The 17185-nt window shown below is 38.8% G+C and overlaps 1 protein-coding gene across 3 annotated transcripts in view; it reads right to left on the bottom strand.

Moving 5' to 3' along the window:
• The window catches only part of Ddr (discoidin domain-containing receptor 2), a 224093-nt gene that overhangs the window by 54288 nt on the left and 152620 nt on the right, over positions 1-17185 (bottom strand). For all 3 annotated transcript variants that reach the window (XM_086910350.1, XM_086910351.1, XM_086910353.1), the window contains 2 exons: positions 10703-10850; positions 7504-7680 (listed from right to left, as the gene is read on the bottom strand). In XM_086910350.1, coding sequence (XP_086766476.1) covers positions 7504-7680; positions 10703-10850 — 325 coding nt within the window. The remainder of the gene's footprint in view (positions 1-7503; positions 7681-10702; positions 10851-17185) is intronic.

Below are 17185 nucleotides of genomic sequence, written 5' to 3'. Positions count from 1 at the left end.
CGTTTTTTTATCTCTTTCCGCCCCCCTATCCCCCTCCACCCCTTTTTTCAATATTATATTATATGCAGAGCGTCCAATTTTCCTTTTTTTTTTTTTCAAAAGGATATTTCATTAGTGGAAAATCGAATATTTTTAATTTATTCTTTACGTAAAGAAAAATTTGAAGTAAATGATCATTCTGTGCAAAAATTTATTACAATTTTATAAATTTAATCGAGGAAGATGTTACGAAGGTGTATGTATTACAACGAGGGAATTCAATTCAATGCTAATCGTACAAAATTTTACGTCTAAAAATAAAAAAAATCCTTTTCTTTTTTCTCGTTTTGCATACATTGCATATATCAAGAACTTTCATTATCGTGCAGTAAACTTACCAATTTCAATATCATGACAAATTTCCATCTCTCGACACAATTATCGCGTCAAAACTTCCTTCTTCCTTTCTCCGTGTCTGTCCTCGCCATCAGGCAGTGTATATATACACGCAACGACACGGGGACGATGAGGTTCGAGAAACGAAAATGGAACACTTCCATTTTTCGGGATCCGATTGGAGGCGACGGTGGACACCGATAAACGGGACAATAAAATGTGTGTAACATAAATAATCGGGGAATCGGGGGTGACGCGGAAATTTGTTTGGCTACGTGTGGCGTGGTCCCCTCCCTCCCCCCTCCCCCTATCAAACGAACAAATTGTTTCAACGTGAACGCATTTGTTGCAAATTGCGCGATGTCCTTTCAACGCCGCCCAACCTATTTTCGGCCGAACCAACGACAGCTGCTCTTTGAATGTTGCCTTAATTAATCGCCGGCCGAAATAGCATAGAACAGCAATTTCGTTGCAAACTGCCACCGCGTTGAATTTCGCTGTCCTCCACGAATTCGAACCTGGCCGACATCGTCCCGCCCTTCTTGGAAGATGATTTTTCTTTCTCCTTTCCTTCGTCTTCGTTCATCGTGTTTCTGCATCGATTTCTGCATCGAATTATTGTTCGAACGAGAACGCGTTATAAGCCGAGTCCAAAAAAATGCTTGTCGAATTGTACGTAGCTTGTTGCTGCATTTGTTAAAGTATTGTTGCATGTTGCGCGAGGAGAAGATGGATAAAGGGTTTATTATCGATAACGAAGGGAACCAAATTTATGATCCATGGTTCGGTGGCGAGTGGCGAGTTCGAAAGGGAGATTCGCGAGATTCAAAATGTAAATTCAAAAATTTCGTGTAGATTGGCAGAAGGTAGGGGAGCGGAAGGCTCGTCGAGATAGCACGATTGCCAACGCGATCGGTCCATAAATGAAAAATCTCGTTTCGAATCTCGATCTCGACCGATTCGATCAACCAATTCTTCCTTCCCTCCTGTGATATGCTACTGACAAGACCATTAATGGATTTGGAACGAAACGAATCCTTCTCTTCCATTTTACCCTTCCCTTCGATCGCTTCTAATTTCTAAATATCTCGTTCTTTGCTCCAAAAGAAGGATCTTTTGTTAATTTCATCGTCGCACGAATTCAATTTCTTACTTCAATTTCATTATGGAGAAACGATATTATAAATATTTGCCAATCTGGGATCATCAATTGAAAATTATGTTATATGAGAGCTCCTTGAAAAATTGTGATTCGTTAACATTAGAGCTATGAACGATTTGATACTACTTGAATAAAGATCGATATTAATTTCGTTAAAAGTATTTGCAGTATTTTTTTAGTAACTGGAGAAAGTAAAAAATTTGAGAGCAGTTAATTTCACTTGTTTTAATCCCAGTGTTAAGTAGGCCAGTTTCCGTGTACATGTAAAAGAAAAAGAGAAATCAAAGGGACACGAGACGTCCTTACTCTCAAAGTTAAGCCTTACTAACGAGTCAGCTAAAACGCCTCGCACGATACGTCCTTGCCCTCCCAGCTTACCCAACTTTTCTCCGGCCAACCCACACCTTCCTCCAATCCTAGCGCCGATTAACAATCAACCTTCGTGACTCGTCGAAAGCCTCGTCGACTCACCGTTCTCAAGTTTCAGAAACAAGCAACGTAACCAAACGAAGGCAAAAGCGCCCCCCTAATTTATATTCGTCGGCTTATACACCATTCTTGCTAATTTTCTCGGATTATCCTTGCAGGCCAGCATCGATTTACTCGCCTGAACCAGTACGACGAATATTAATCACTTAGGCAGCAGATTTTTAGATATCTGAATCGTGTTCAAATATTCAACTAATATAACACAAAATATTGTATACGATATTTGTGTAACAATAACAACAACAATCATTCAATTCAGGAAGGGGAATCTAAAAATTTTGAGTTCGAAATCTACTCAGCAAATAGAGGAAACTGCACCATTGAAGTCATTTTTTGATTCATCTTGATATCTCGATCGGTTGCCGAGATATAAGCGCTCAAAGTTTCTACAGCACATTTCTTCTTGGAATTGCGTATTATGTCTAGAATTGCGTGTGTTTCTTCCAGGAATCGCGTCCGTCACTTGTCTGAAGTTTGGAATAAGTTATGAGACAAGGTACAAGCGAGGAATGTGAGAAGGACAGAAACAACAAACGATTAAAAATTACTTTTCCTTTACACGACGATATCTCGGAAACGGGAAGTCGTATCGGAATAAATCAAAAAGCATCTTAAAGGTGAAAGTTTCGCGCTTCCAACGATCTCTCGCTTATTGATAGAGAATCGTTATCTTCCAAGTTACAGCCGTTCAAAGTTTTCCTAATTTTAATACAATTTTAAAGAAACTTACGCGATAGAGAACGCATTTATCCATGGAGAAACATTGCTTGTAACGTTTCGAAGATTTTTATAAATTGATGATTTTTATTTAAATTTTGATATTATTACCGTTTCGATTCTCGGTCGAAACCTATTTTTCGGGCGTCCACCTATCTCGATCTGGAATCCATTTAAAATGTGTCGGTGGATACGCGCCGCAAGGTTAACGAAACACGGTGAAAATGGAAGAGTTTTGGGGGGATGGAGCCGCAGCGGCAGTTATTGCACGGATCATACCGTCAGATACCACGATTTCGAGCGTACCACACCGATCCCCATGGGAAGCGCAGGGATTGAAAATGGACTGCAATAACCCTAAAGCCGGCCGCGACCGCGAGTTACACGTTTTTTTTCTTTTTTTTTTATTTTTTTTTTTTTTTCCAAACCCGGCTCCTCTCTTACTTTTCGCGGTCCGCTTCGAATTTCCGCTTTAACCGGATGCTGGCTGCGGTCTCCCCAACGAACTTTCGTCCGCGCGCGATTTTCCAAATTCCACCTGAATTCGCTCACGAGATGAACTCTGCGAGAAGTTTCTCCTCTGACCTAAAAAAATAATTTCTTTCGAAAGAGGAAAATTTGAGATTCTATCATCATCCTAATTGAAATAATCATTTTTCCAACGAGCCAAGTTATCGTGTCATCGATTATTTTATGTTCATTGCATTCTTGAAACATTCGAATGGAACATTGTTTGAAGTCTCAACTTACAGATCCCGATTATCGAGAGAAAAGTCTCTATCAGATTATTACTTTCATTATTCACAGGAAAGGAAGATCTCAAACAAAGGAATTCTATTTTCACATGATGTAAAAGAAATCAGTCGAGCTATGCTCTATATATACATATATAGTTATTAAAAGTTAAAAAAGTTTCGTTTCAATTCAGTATCAATGGCAGCTCCGCTCGAATTTTCCTTCCACCGTCTTCTCTCCTCCATCTTTCCATCCCTCTCGACAATGTTCTCGACCCGTACACCGGTATTATATCGCTCTGATCTATCCGCCTTCGTATAAACCCCACCCTTAATATCGTCCCTCGAGTAAATAGTTTCCAGTTTCCTGTCGTCGCCGCCTTCGACCGCTATCTACCATCAATTCTGAACATTCAGAGGGGCCGTAAGATAACCACCGTGCTCATGGATATATACTGCGCCGTGAACTCTCCGCGCCACGATGATTTTCTCACTTAAACCGTCCTCGCAACTATACGGCCGAGCGTATGCCGCTCGTAAAACGGTATACGTAACGATATTCGCGTGTTATCGATTTGCAAGGCGAATTTAGACGAGGCAAATGAGAAGGGAACGTGTCGTTACTGCAAATGGTCGAATAACTTTTTAATATCGAGTGATTTGATAATATTTTTATTATATTGTTTTTTATGATGACAGATATTTCTCGTTCTTTAAAAAATTTTGACCCGTTCGAAAGGAATATCCTTTTTTTTTTTTTTTTTGCACGAAATAGATGTAAGGAAGAATAGGTGATGCAACGTAAGCGTTGGAAAAAGGAAGAGTAATATTTTTCTCGCGCTCGTTTGAAATCGAGTTTGAAAATTGATCGTACGAAAAAAAAATTTTGCTAATTCTGGGGGAGTGAACTATAGAGATAGAGAATTATATGCGAAATGAAATGAAAAATTTTTTCATTTCCATATTAGCTTTTTCTTTTTTTACAAAATCAAATTTCGATGTATATTCGAGCACACGAATACTCGATTACTTCTATTCAATTTCGATTCTTCTTTTTCTTTCTTTTTTTTTCCCCTCCCCGTTAAAAAATAGAACAGACTTTGAAAATGCAATTTTTACTCCACACTCTTTATTTATTTTCGTACGCGGAATCCTTCGTATCCCCATTCAGTTGAGAATTCTTCTACATTTGACAAGTTTTCAAACTCGATTTCCTCGAAAACGAATTCTCGCGCGAGAAAATGTTATTCCTTCTTTTCAACTTATCTCTACATGTAGAATCACACTCAATTTTGATTGCACCACCAAGAACCACTGGAAACCGTTTCTTAAAAACCTAGTTCTAGAAACTCGAATATATTTAAAAAAAAAAAAAAAAAGAAAAGGAAAAGAAACTCGATAAACTCGATTTACTTTTAATAATTAGCACCACAATTAAAACATTTAACCTGAATACCATCGTAATCAACCATAAAAATGAATCAAGAAAAACTTGATAGAAAAACGGGATAACAAGTTCGCGATAATCAGATTTTCTCCTTTCGATAATTTTATCGTCGATTAAAAAAAAAAAGAAGAGAAGAAGAATTCAATCTCCCTCAAATTCTTCCCATAAAAATTCGTATCGAAGCGTCGCCCAACTTCGCCTAACAGACGATCCCTCGCAAAATGGTAACAAGTTTCGATTCAGAAACAATTTACCAAGAAGATTTATTAATTCGGGGGAATCGATCGAGGCGATCTCCTCGACACTCGAAGGAGGGGGAATATTGGAATGAGAAACGGGCCCCTGTCCTCGCCTTCACGTTTGCTAAACTGCAATCTCAGAGTTATTACCTAATGACCTAATTACTCGCCCCGCAATGACGTTTCTCGATTCCCGCGTCCAATCGTGGAAACTTATTAACGAGGATGGAATGCGACGGGAGAGAGCATCCGCGTCGACGTTAAAGAAAGTTTGTCCAACTTCTTGGGGACAACTTACGTAGCTTCTTTCCGATTTGAAGGGGGAGAGAGGACGAGAGAGAGAGAGATATTAGATTGGCCTAAAAAAAAGTATTTTTCTTAATTAGAGAAATACGTACGGCCTGGTTTATTTCCTCGAGTTCGCTTCTCCTTTAATCAAGTTAACAATTATCGATTATTTTCGTTGAGATTGTATAGAATAATTTTAGATAAAGGATTAGATGTTTCTTGACTGTTTCTCGAACAAATTGTCATTTTCGAATAGTGGAAATTTTTGATTTTTGAAAATGGTACACATAATTAGATTCGGCCTGAAACATTTTTCGCTAAAGAAAAGTCACAACTTTCACCTGCTGCCTCACCTTGCTACACAATTTTCGTAAAACGAATAAAATGAAATATCATTCGCCAATTCGATATCATTCGTTCCGGAGAGATGAAATCCAGGAAATAAATTCCAAGAAAAATAACAATCCTTATATAAAGGATTGGAAAAAAAAAAAAAAAGAAAGAAGAACCTTCGAACTTTCGAACCTTCGTATTTTCACGAGTCTTTCAGAAATAGAAATAGGGATGCAGCTGCACGATGGGGTGGAGGAGGAACGATCCAGCCACTCCTCCTCTGCCACTCGATTCCAAGAGCGGGACGAAGGTTTTAAACAGAGAATAAAGAAGGAGGGAAGGATTGGCGCACGCAGCCCCTCGACGGGTTTAAAAGTTTAAGAAGCTGAAAGTACGTACACCATCCCCCACCCTGTCCCGTAAATGGAAAGACACAAATGTATCCTGGGAGCCGGTAAACAGCAGTCGTGGCTCGCAGCCTAGGCCGCGGTTCAATATAAATGTAAATTGGAACAGATTCGAGTGTGGCGCGGAACACGGTCGCTCGAGAAGGAAGAGGTCCAACATCGACCTTTTATATATATATATATATATACACCTCGAAGCCTGGCATCTTGGAATTCTCTTATCGCTATCGAGGATAGGTCTACACACCTGGAATCGACGCGGGGAAAATTTTATTCGCCATCCAAAGCGACGGAATCTGACCCCGTCGAGGGCTTTTGTTGATCGGTTGTAGTACAGCCGATTCGAATTACTTTCGATCCTCTCCTTCTAAAATTGAAGCTCGAAAGGGGGGAATTTTTTAAGGGGGAAATTCTTTATTATTATGTATATTTCAGCTAAGATTCGTGAAGAACGATATCGAAAATATGCCGATATTCGTGGGATGATTTACGTCAATTCTATATTCAATTGTGAATATAGTAGAAAGAATTTTTTTAATTACTTTCAAAGTAGAATAAGAGCAGAATAATCTTTCTATCCAATTTCTTTGTTATTGTTGCGTAATTGAAGCATGGTTCGATCCGGCGAATTTAATTCCGCCAATGAAACGGGATAAAGAGAAATTTACAATTGAGATTTAATAACACTCAAGAAAACAGGGCCGAGGGAATATTGTTAATTCCCTGGAAAAAAGCCAAATAATACCAATTGAACCTGTTACCTCGAACGATCCTGTTTTCTTTCTGCCCCGCACAACATTTACCTTTCTCCTCCTTCTTATTAGCTCCCGCCGTCAAGCCGAATTTCAACGATCCTCTTTTACGCGAACACTTGGAAGAAATACAAAAGGAAGAAAAAAGGAAACGTTGGTAGAGAAAACGGTGGTAAAAGATAAAAAGGATCCAACGAAAGAAAAAAAAAGAGAGAGAGAGAGAGAGAGAGAAAAAAAAAGACAAAGATCCAACGAAACAACACGAGAGAGGTGAATAAGCGAAAGATTCGAAAAGAAGAACGAAAGGCAACGAACGAAAAAAGGAAAGGAAAAGCAACGAGAAGGAAAAAGGCTCGAGGAAATTAGGCCCGTTAACAAAGAGAGAGAGAGAGAAAATAAAAAAGAAGATAAAGAAAGAAGGAAGACAGAAAAAAAACGATGCAATAAGCAAAGAACGATGGATAACTCGTGAAACGTAGCATGGAACGTTTCTATCACGCTAATCTAGACACGATCAGAGGGTCTAGCGTTAATCTCGTTCGAGCACGAGGCAAACTCACCTTTCCCGTTACCACTGTCCAATCTGAAGTTGTCAGGACCCTTTTGCCCGTCGACAAGTTGACCGAGCCCCCCGGAGAGGTAACCTCCTTCTTCCCTGCCGTCGTACGTCCTGTCGGAAAGGTCGACCTCCGAGCCCCTCTTAATTCCTTGGGGCATGGAATACGACACCAGACCCTCTGCAACCAGAACAAAAAAAGGGGTTGCAATAGGGATGTTACTATCCGCTCGTCAACGCTATGTATCATCAGGAGGACATTTCAGATTACTCGCCGCTTTATAAATCGCGATAAGATCAACGGCTCGTTGATTATGCAATTATGTATGTTATGTTAATAAGAAGAGAAAAAGAGAGAGAGAGGAAAGTTTTGTCGAACCTGGACAATTCTTTTGAGAATTTATCGAGCTAAGGATGGATGAAATAATGAAATTAAATAATGGGTAAATTTTCTCGTAATTGCGTTCGTACAATGAATTCTCTGATTTGTCAAGTGTCGATCTAAATGGTCGAGAAATTTTAAGTAAGGTAAGTGGATTGTATGTTATTGAACGGGTTGAACAGATTGGGTCGATTTAAGGGAAATTTTATATTCGTTTAATGACAGTTTAAGCTTCGTGTGATTGATGTTAAACGGGTGAATACCTTTTTTACCAGTTAATCGTTCAACAATTATTGACAGTTTCAGCATTATTGGTTTGGTTTTTTAAAATTGTAAACCGGTACCGGTAATCGAATTCTTGAATCGAAGGCGATCGATGGTTGCCGCGAATCGTACGAAGATAAAAGACTATCGATATAAATATAAAGATATTTGACACTTGACGGATTGAAATAAGGCAATACACGAATAAGGCAATAATTGGCGATGGATTAAAAGCTTAAAAAAAAATTAATTTAATAAATCGATTCGAAAGAGATAAAAATCCATTTCTCATCGCTTAATCTGATCTCCTTATTTAGAAAGCTTTTACTTAAGGGATCCGGAAGAATTGAATAATTTAATCTTTGTACGTCCTCATCAACGTGTCAAGAGTGACGCTCCATTAAATCCTGATATCTCTCACGATACATACGAAGAAATTTTTATTCGAAGAAACGGACAGATGTCAATATGGGAGAAAGACACAAGTTTCGATGGTTACGCGCGAGAAATAAAGAAATGCATTCTTAATGCATTCGGTTGGATAACAAGAACGAATATCGAGTGGAGAAGAAACGAGATCAAACGACTGCTTGACAGTATTAAATTAGCAAAAAAGAAAAAAATGAATATATATTATATATACAATTATAATTAACAAACGGAATAAAAATGAAAGATACATTCGGTTAAATGTATCTCAAAAAATCCTATCAGAAAGTAATTCGATATATTTCGACTACGTCTCAAAAATTCTTAAATTATAATTCAATTAACAATTTCGAACGATTCTGAAATATTGATTATTTCGAAACCATGGGACGGTGTCGAGAAAATTAAAAGAATTAAAAAGAAAAAAAGTAGTAAGAGAAATTGTATTAAATCATGGCTCGTGTGTTCAATTAGCTATTTATATCGAATAAATTCTTTATTACGAGGATTATACTTTTTACTAACTTTTTTGCAGGTATCCCATTAAAAAATAAAGTAGTGAAATGGCAGCGATTTCGCTTTTTTTTTTTTATCCCTTTGTTCCCCGATAAAACGGCGCGATAAATTCCGAGCGCAATAAAAATACCGTATCTATATTTATCATGGTGTTGTTTCGCTTTATACCGCGAGGCGAACAAAAGGGGTGGGAAAAAAAAATGCGTCAAGAAATATATATATATATATAAATACTCACGTGTACGTACAGGTGCACGCGTATACAGAGAGAGAGAGAGAGAGAGAGAGAGAGAGAGAGACACGATCGCAGTAATTTCAACTACACAATCACCGTCCAGGCATATGGAAAATATTTTTGTTCTTGTTACAGTAATTGCACCACCGGCTGCCACCGAAATTGAATACGGCGCAGTCGTTTACGGTGATGCTGTTTTTCACCGGTAACGACGCCCCCAATGAAAATATCGTTCGCTTGATAATTCGAACCACTTTTTTACGCGTCTGCTGCCCTATCATTCAACCACGAGCGCCGTTGATAAAGGGAGATCGATAATGGGATATTAGCGACGCGATGCTTACCAATTACTTTCCCCTGCACACGAGGGAATCAAAAAGTGAAGAAAATAGAAAGAAAGGAAGTGTCAGAAACCTTAATAGACGACGCGATGAAATTTAATTCTCGATAACTCTTTTAGAATTAGAATTCCAACAAAGAAATCAATATAATGGGATTACTCGGATGTATTCTCAAACGTCATCATCATCTGAGTATTTAACGTAGGATAGCAATAAGATTTTCAATTTGGAATTGAATCTACTAAAAAGAAAAATAGCAATGAAGTTTCATAAATACAAATCTACATGTGACGCATAATTCAAATTGGGATTCAGTTGCAACACGAATCGTTTCATAGTAATAATCACGAACATTGGAGTTCTCGATGACGAGCCTTCCGTGAGAATCCCTTCAGATTAACGCAACACACCCGATCGATCGATCGATCGAGCTCGTAAATCTTCCCCGGCCTCCTTCGGCATTCTTTTCAAGCTTATAAGAAACTGATAGGATAAAGGGTACCCACGAGACCTTGATGCACCTCAGTTTCTCATGTTATTCCATTGCCATTGGTCGTTTAAAGCAATTTCACGAATATAACACCCCCTTTTTCGTGGCAAACGAATTATTCGTCAACTGAAAAATTAATTAGTTAAAATTTCGAATAAAGTTACAACTGGAATAATAAAATTATTCGTAATTACTATTCTATTATCTGCACTTATTCGATACCTCGAACAATAAATCACTCGAGCGATTCGGTTTAACCATTTAATTTCAACTCGGTTCGAATTTTGACTCTGATTTATCGTCTCGACGGAAAGAGGACGGAGTTATGGTAAGCCGGAAACGACGTTGTTCGAATGGTGTTAGATTTTTGAGAATCGAGGCTGACAGAGCCTCGACAGGGAAATACGTCGTCTCGTGCGCATCTCATCCTTCGATCCGATGAAAAAGAAAGTATCGACAGCGTGTATAAAAATGCTCGAAGCGGCGTTCTTTTCAATATTTAGGGGTTGGACACGTTATAAGAGGGGGATCTCGAATATCACTCACCGGTCCATGGACAGCCGTAAAGCTCGACTCGTATGCACACCATACGCATGTGGGAGGTGTAGGGGATGAAACGGATCTTCGTTGCGACGATCGCCGGGTCGAAGAGCTGCTCCTTCTCCGAATATGGATTATTGTTGCCTGCCAGAAGCTGGAAAAGATATTTCGTTTTTATCCGATTAAAATTTGAGAGAAAAAAAAGAAGCGACACAGAAAAGTAATCGATTCAACGATTCTGCTCTAATTAACCTTCCCCTCGATCTATATCTTACGTCGTATCTATACTATATCATCGATCCATCATCGGTACGTGTTTACAATGCTCGACGAATCTCATTTTCCGGATTAACGGACAATACCTCGAAAATCCCCTCTAAATGTAAATTTCCCCATTAAATCCGTAATGAGAAGAAGTCCTTCGTTCGTTTGTCCTTCCTTGCTCGATCCGTCGCAATAACGATAATACTCGAAGAATAAATCGCGTATACAACAGATCGGGTATATAAACTTTCGAACGCGAAACGAATCACAAAATAAATAAATGTGTAACGCCTATTTGCGATGGTCGCGTGCAAACGTGAGCGCTGACCATTTCGATTTCGTTTGCCTTTCCGCTCGGATTAGAATCTCTCTCTAACAGGGAGGGGGAGAGGAGATCCGTTATTCGATACGAAAAATACGAAATCTGATACATCTGACGTTTCCTGGGGGAGGGAGAGGGGGTGGGGTGAAAATCAAGGCGGATTCGGATGATTGTATATTATTTTACGGGGAGGGAGGGACGTAACGGGATACATGGAATATTCTCTCTTTCTCTCTTTCTCCGCTGCTTTGATCTCCACGTATCCACGGTATTCATTGCGGTTGTTGTTGATTTAACGCGATCCTAGCGCCGCTTGAATATTCGCCGAATATCCCTCCGTGTTCCCCCGCTGTTATAAGAAACTGGAATTAGATACTTTCCACGTAAAGCTTCGTTTTATGTATTAACAGAAGCGGATAAAAAGCGGAGCTCGGTTAGCCAGTATTGATCTTGGAAAAACTTTACGACCAGAGAAGTCTTGTATATCCCGTGTTATTTCTCGCGACGATAAATTTTTGACAGAAAAAGCGCAGACACAAATTGATTCAGAGTGGAATATATACTTTTACTTTATTTTGTTTTTCTTTGTCTTTGAGCCTCTGCAATTGAAGAAATATATATATATATATATATATATATATATATATATATATATATATATTTAATTATTCTATTTATTTCTTAAAAAATTTCCATAAGATTTCGATCGTTCGAGATTCGTATTAATATTTGTTACACAACATTCTCATCTATAATATTTTGATCTCGTAATGTTAAACACGAAATTCTTCCCGCGCGGCTCGATTTCCCATTTGTTTCTCCCGCTCGATGAATATTTCAAAGATCGACGCCACTTTCGGGAAAAAAATTCGGGCTCTCCTTCAAACCACTTTTCCGCGTATCAATAACGATATAAATATATATAAGTTATATACAGGATGATACGGTGTCTGTCTGTGAAAGCCGATTTTCGCCAAGATTTTTCACAAGGATCGAATCGAGCATTGCCGGCATCTTGGCTGATATATTAAATGGATTCGTGCCGTTTCCATGAAATCCGTACATCTTTCGTCGTGTTCGTCGTCGTCGAAGGAAAACTCGGCACCATTTTTGCCTCGTTTCATCCTTGGTGTCCGATCATCGACGACAAAGCTGCGATCGCAAAACTACTGGTTCACCGGGGAAAGATGTGGAAGATAATCACGGAAATGCTGAAACATTGCTGACTGCGTGTCGCTGTTTCTTCGCTGGATAATTTTGAAACACGATATCGAATAGGATTTTGCAGAGAAAAGAACAGGAATACAGGAGACGATTTTCGATGAGAATTAAATCGAGGATAAATTTCGTTTGGACACGACGAATTTTGAACGAAGAAACCAAGAAACGTTCTTTAAAGAAGAATTCTTATTTAAAGGATATATTATAATATTAATTTGAATTTTATGGTTTTAATTAATGAACGATATATAATTGTATTAATTAATGAACGAAGGTTGACCTTGGTAAATGAAAAGATTTGTATAAAAATTTTAATATGAAGAATATCAAATGGTTGAAGATTAAACACGAGTTTAATAAATGAATATTTAAGATACCGAGGAAGTGAAACTGGATATCGATAACTGCAGGTTCATCGGACACGAAGTCCACGACACGAGGTCACGGGATCCGATATCGAGCCACTCGGGTCGTGAAAGCCGATGAACTCAGGGTCATGGCGATCTAATAACGACGATTTCCGTTTGGAAATAGATTCTAACGATTACGAAATTACGTTGAAAAAGATCTACCCTGAAACTTGAAGGAAAAATCAAATTTTTATCGTCTCAAATTTATCGCAATTATTCCATCGATCTCCTGACTTTTAAATATTTCTCTTATTTTTAGAAATACTTGAAGATTCGAAAAACCGTTATCATTTCGAAATAAATATCCGATTATAACTTCGATCGATCGATTGCAGCATTAGAAAGCAAGCATTATAATCGATCGTCTATTTTCAGATAATATGAAGAAGCTCGTTACAAACGATTTCTATCCAATCTCTTTCAATATTCATTACCATAAATTTACCTAACACTATTTTCTTTTAACTATTCAAACTCACAAACGAGTTTCCTCCCCAATCTCTCATATCCACTTACACACGCATATCGATTCGCAAGATTTCGAATCATTATCGCGCGCGAATCGGAACGAAATTTCTCAAAAGAAGTTTCTTCTCAAAAACTGCTCTAAACGAACGAACGCTAAGAAATTCCAATCCCTCGATATCCATTTACTTCCTATCGATAACACCAATTTCCGCCCTCGCAAACACACAATTTTCCCCCAATGTATCAGTTGCCCTTGTATCAGAGGACCGAGATCAGAGGACCGCTACTTGCGAATCAATCGGCCATTGAATTGGTAGCGCGCGCCGGAGCTACCCACGCTCTGCTCTGCTCTGCTCTGCCCGTTGCTCTGACGCGGACTTAATACAGCAAAGGGTAGAGAGGAGGGTGTGCAGGGGGTAAGCTCTGAAACGGGCCAGCGAGTTGTAAACGGCACGCAAATGGAACGCGCCCCCCCCTCCTTTAAATCGTTTGCGCGTATAGCACGAAGGTTATATCGGCCAGCCGTGGATGCGGACCGACCCACGGATGCATTACAACTGCATGCAACTGCAACCGGTGGCGGGAATAGAAACGGTCCGGGGAATGGCACGGCCGTGTATACGCGATACGAATAATTAATACAGCCGTAAACAAGATGGCGGTGGATGGAAGCGATATCGTCTCGCATAAAATTGATATCCGTGCTCGAAGGAGGGAGGGAGAGATCATTCTCTGAAGGGGGACCAAACACACGTCGGCCATTCACATCGGATGGATCGTTCTGGGTTGTTGTTGTTGCGGCAATAGGAGAAGGAGATTCGCTCTATGATATGTACGTACAATTATAGGGGTTATTTGTGTGTGGGTTTGAAGTTTTAGAAATAGTGGGGAAAAGATGATCGTAAATGAAAGAATGGTATCTCGAGAAACGTTCATCCCTTTGTGCGAATTTCAACGAAATTTATTCCCAATTGAAGCTTAATCGTTATTGTTAATAATCGTGGTGAGATGTTCAATTGGAATGACCTGAATTATGAATCCGGTTAAAGATCGAAGAATTGAATTGTTGATCGGGTTGTAATTTAGCGATTTGGGTTCTTGGTTGGAAAGAATTTATGCAAATAATAAAGTGTGTGTGCGTTTTTTTCTTCTTGTTCCAGCGTTTCTTCGTTATCGTGGAAAAATATCTCGCCAGGGAGGGACACTGGATCGATAGAACACAACGCGTTTTCTATCGTAACATAAAAAAAAAGGATCAGAAAAGTTTCGACGATACATTCACGATTTTATTAGCTACGTGTTTCTTGCTGGGTGGGACACAATGTAGGCAATCTGGTGTTTCCTTATTTACAGTAACTCAGCCTTTATCCCCTTCGGTAAGAAAATCCTTCTTGCCTAATAAACTGCTAGCATTTACGATACGTTTCGGGCTAAGCTTTATCCAATATCAAATTTCAAAATTACGCGAGCACGAACATCATCGACCATGTTAAAATTGTAGAATGCGATTCCGTGTTATATGAACATGGAGTTTTACAATCTTCAAATTTATTATAACAGATATACAACGATATACGAATTTTTCAATGAATCATTTTTCCTATTCAAATTCTGATATTCATTTTTTTTTCTTTTTGATCGTGTGAAAACTTATTTTCAATCATATTATCCTTTTTTTTCCCTCTTTTTAAATACACTTAATGATAATATAATCTTTCTTATCACAAAAATAGTTAATCATTTTAAACGCACAATATGATAAAAATATGACATATTACAAACATTCTACGATCTGCATATTTCACAGCAAACCTTTTCCAAACCATCTCAAACCACGCAAAGAAAAATATCTCATAATTTACGATACGAACAAAAGTAGATCAATCGTCCATATCTTTCCTCGAAATAAACTTCTTCGAACCACCGTTTAAAAACGTTCCATCGCACGAGAGACGTTCAAAGAGACGAACAAATTGGAACTGGTCTCCTCTACCTGGATGGAATTAAAGCCACCGTTGCAACCAGTTTTCCTCCAGATTTCATTATCCCAGCCAGAGGTCAGGAGGTCAGGTCTAGCCAGGTAACCCGATCAGGTGATAGCCATACCTTCTCCACGAAAATTGTCGTGGAGGCAATTACTTTCGAGGCGCGACCGAGCACGCTTCTAATCTGTTTCCGGCCGAAATTCGGTCTCCGCTAATGAACAACTGTTTAATTCTACGTGAACGGAATAACGTCCCCCGTGTCCTCTTAATATCGTTCGGAGGACACAACTACCGGCTGGTTAATAACGCGAGCGTTTCATCTGCTTCGAGAAATTAATAGCGGGCGGGGTTTGAATCATGGGGGAGGATTTTTACGAAATTCGCAGTGGTGGAGGTGAAATTTGAAATATACCCTTATTTCTTGGCAAACCCGTTTATTTCTCGGTACGTTTTTGATTAAGGTAAGGCGATTGCGGGGGTTTACGGTCACGTATAAAATTATACTTCGAGCCCTTTATTCTGTAAAATTCTGAAAATGAAAATAAATTTTGTCACGCGCGTTGTTCGTCGTTGATAAGGAGAAACTAGTTAGTGAATGAAAATAAGAGTTTTTCTGCTCCATTCTTCCCATTCGCCCCGTTTTTTTCTCCAAACGATCTCTTTGATACGATATAAATAAAGAAGACAAAAAAAAGGAAACAATCAACGAACATATTCGATCTACTTTTCGATAATCATCTATAATAATTCAATCAATATTTATGAAAAAAAAAAAAAAAAAAGAAAAAGAATTCGTATATATTTTTTTCTCATTCTCGCTCGCTTGTAAAATTTCGCAGGGAAAGCCAGCTGAGACACCGTGTATAAAAACGGGACGGTGTTTAACTTAATCAAACGGCGTCTCTCGACACCTAGAGGGAAAAAAAGAAGGGGACGATCCGTGCTCTCCTTTAATTTCACTAGGAGGGAAGGAAACCCGCCCTACCTCCCCTTCTACCGGTTAATGTTCATTAACGAGCACGGTCGTTAGACAGTGTTGCTCAATGAAAGAGGAAAATATCCCGGAACGGTGTATTATCGTTAGCGAGATCTCGATCCCGAAGTTACCGGTGAGAAGCTTGTCTCTAATTCGCTTGCGGCTGAAATCTTTCCACCGTTAAGCTAACGAAGAACCCGTATAATTCGAATTTGTCTTCTCTCGACGAGCTCGAATCCTCTTCCTTAATATATCCGTTCTTCATCGCTTCTCTCTCTTCTGCTAACCAACTTGGATTTATATTCTTTTCATATTTTTCGTTGTTCGTAAATATTTTACGATTTATGTTATAAATTTATTCGTAATGGTAAAGTCATCACAAGTTTCGTCTTATTGAAATTATTGCAATTATATTATATCCTTGTTATTTAATAATAATTCATACGGATTTGTTTTCTAAAAACTTGTTCTTATTTCATTCATGGTATAGCTGATGAAAGGTTAGTTCCTATTTTTACAAGCTCAGGATTAAATTAAAATCGGTGAAACGAGGTATTCACGCGAATTTCGGGAGATAGGAATTTCCAATTAATAAAATTAAACAGCTGCGACAAACATAACAACATAATTCAACCAAAAAAAATAAATAAATAAAAAGATTCAACAAAGAACCCAAACCCACCATTTCCTTTCCAATTCACACTTAACTCGCGAAACCACAGACTCTCACGAATCACGAGCACACCGATTGAATCACATTCCATTTCGTTCCGGCATCGAGAGCAACACGGGGAATGTAAATCCCCGTGTTCTGGAGGAGATCCAGAACCGAGTTGCGACTAT

This window comes from Apis florea, unplaced genomic scaffold, assembly GCF_048593485.1.
Source record: "Apis florea isolate Af1SG1 unplaced genomic scaffold, ASM4859348v1 contig_3170_pilon, whole genome shotgun sequence".
NCBI lineage: Eukaryota > Metazoa > Arthropoda > Insecta > Hymenoptera > Apidae > Apis > Apis florea.
The sequence above is the reverse complement of the archived record's forward strand: the minus strand, read 5'-3'. Positions and strand labels throughout refer to the sequence as shown.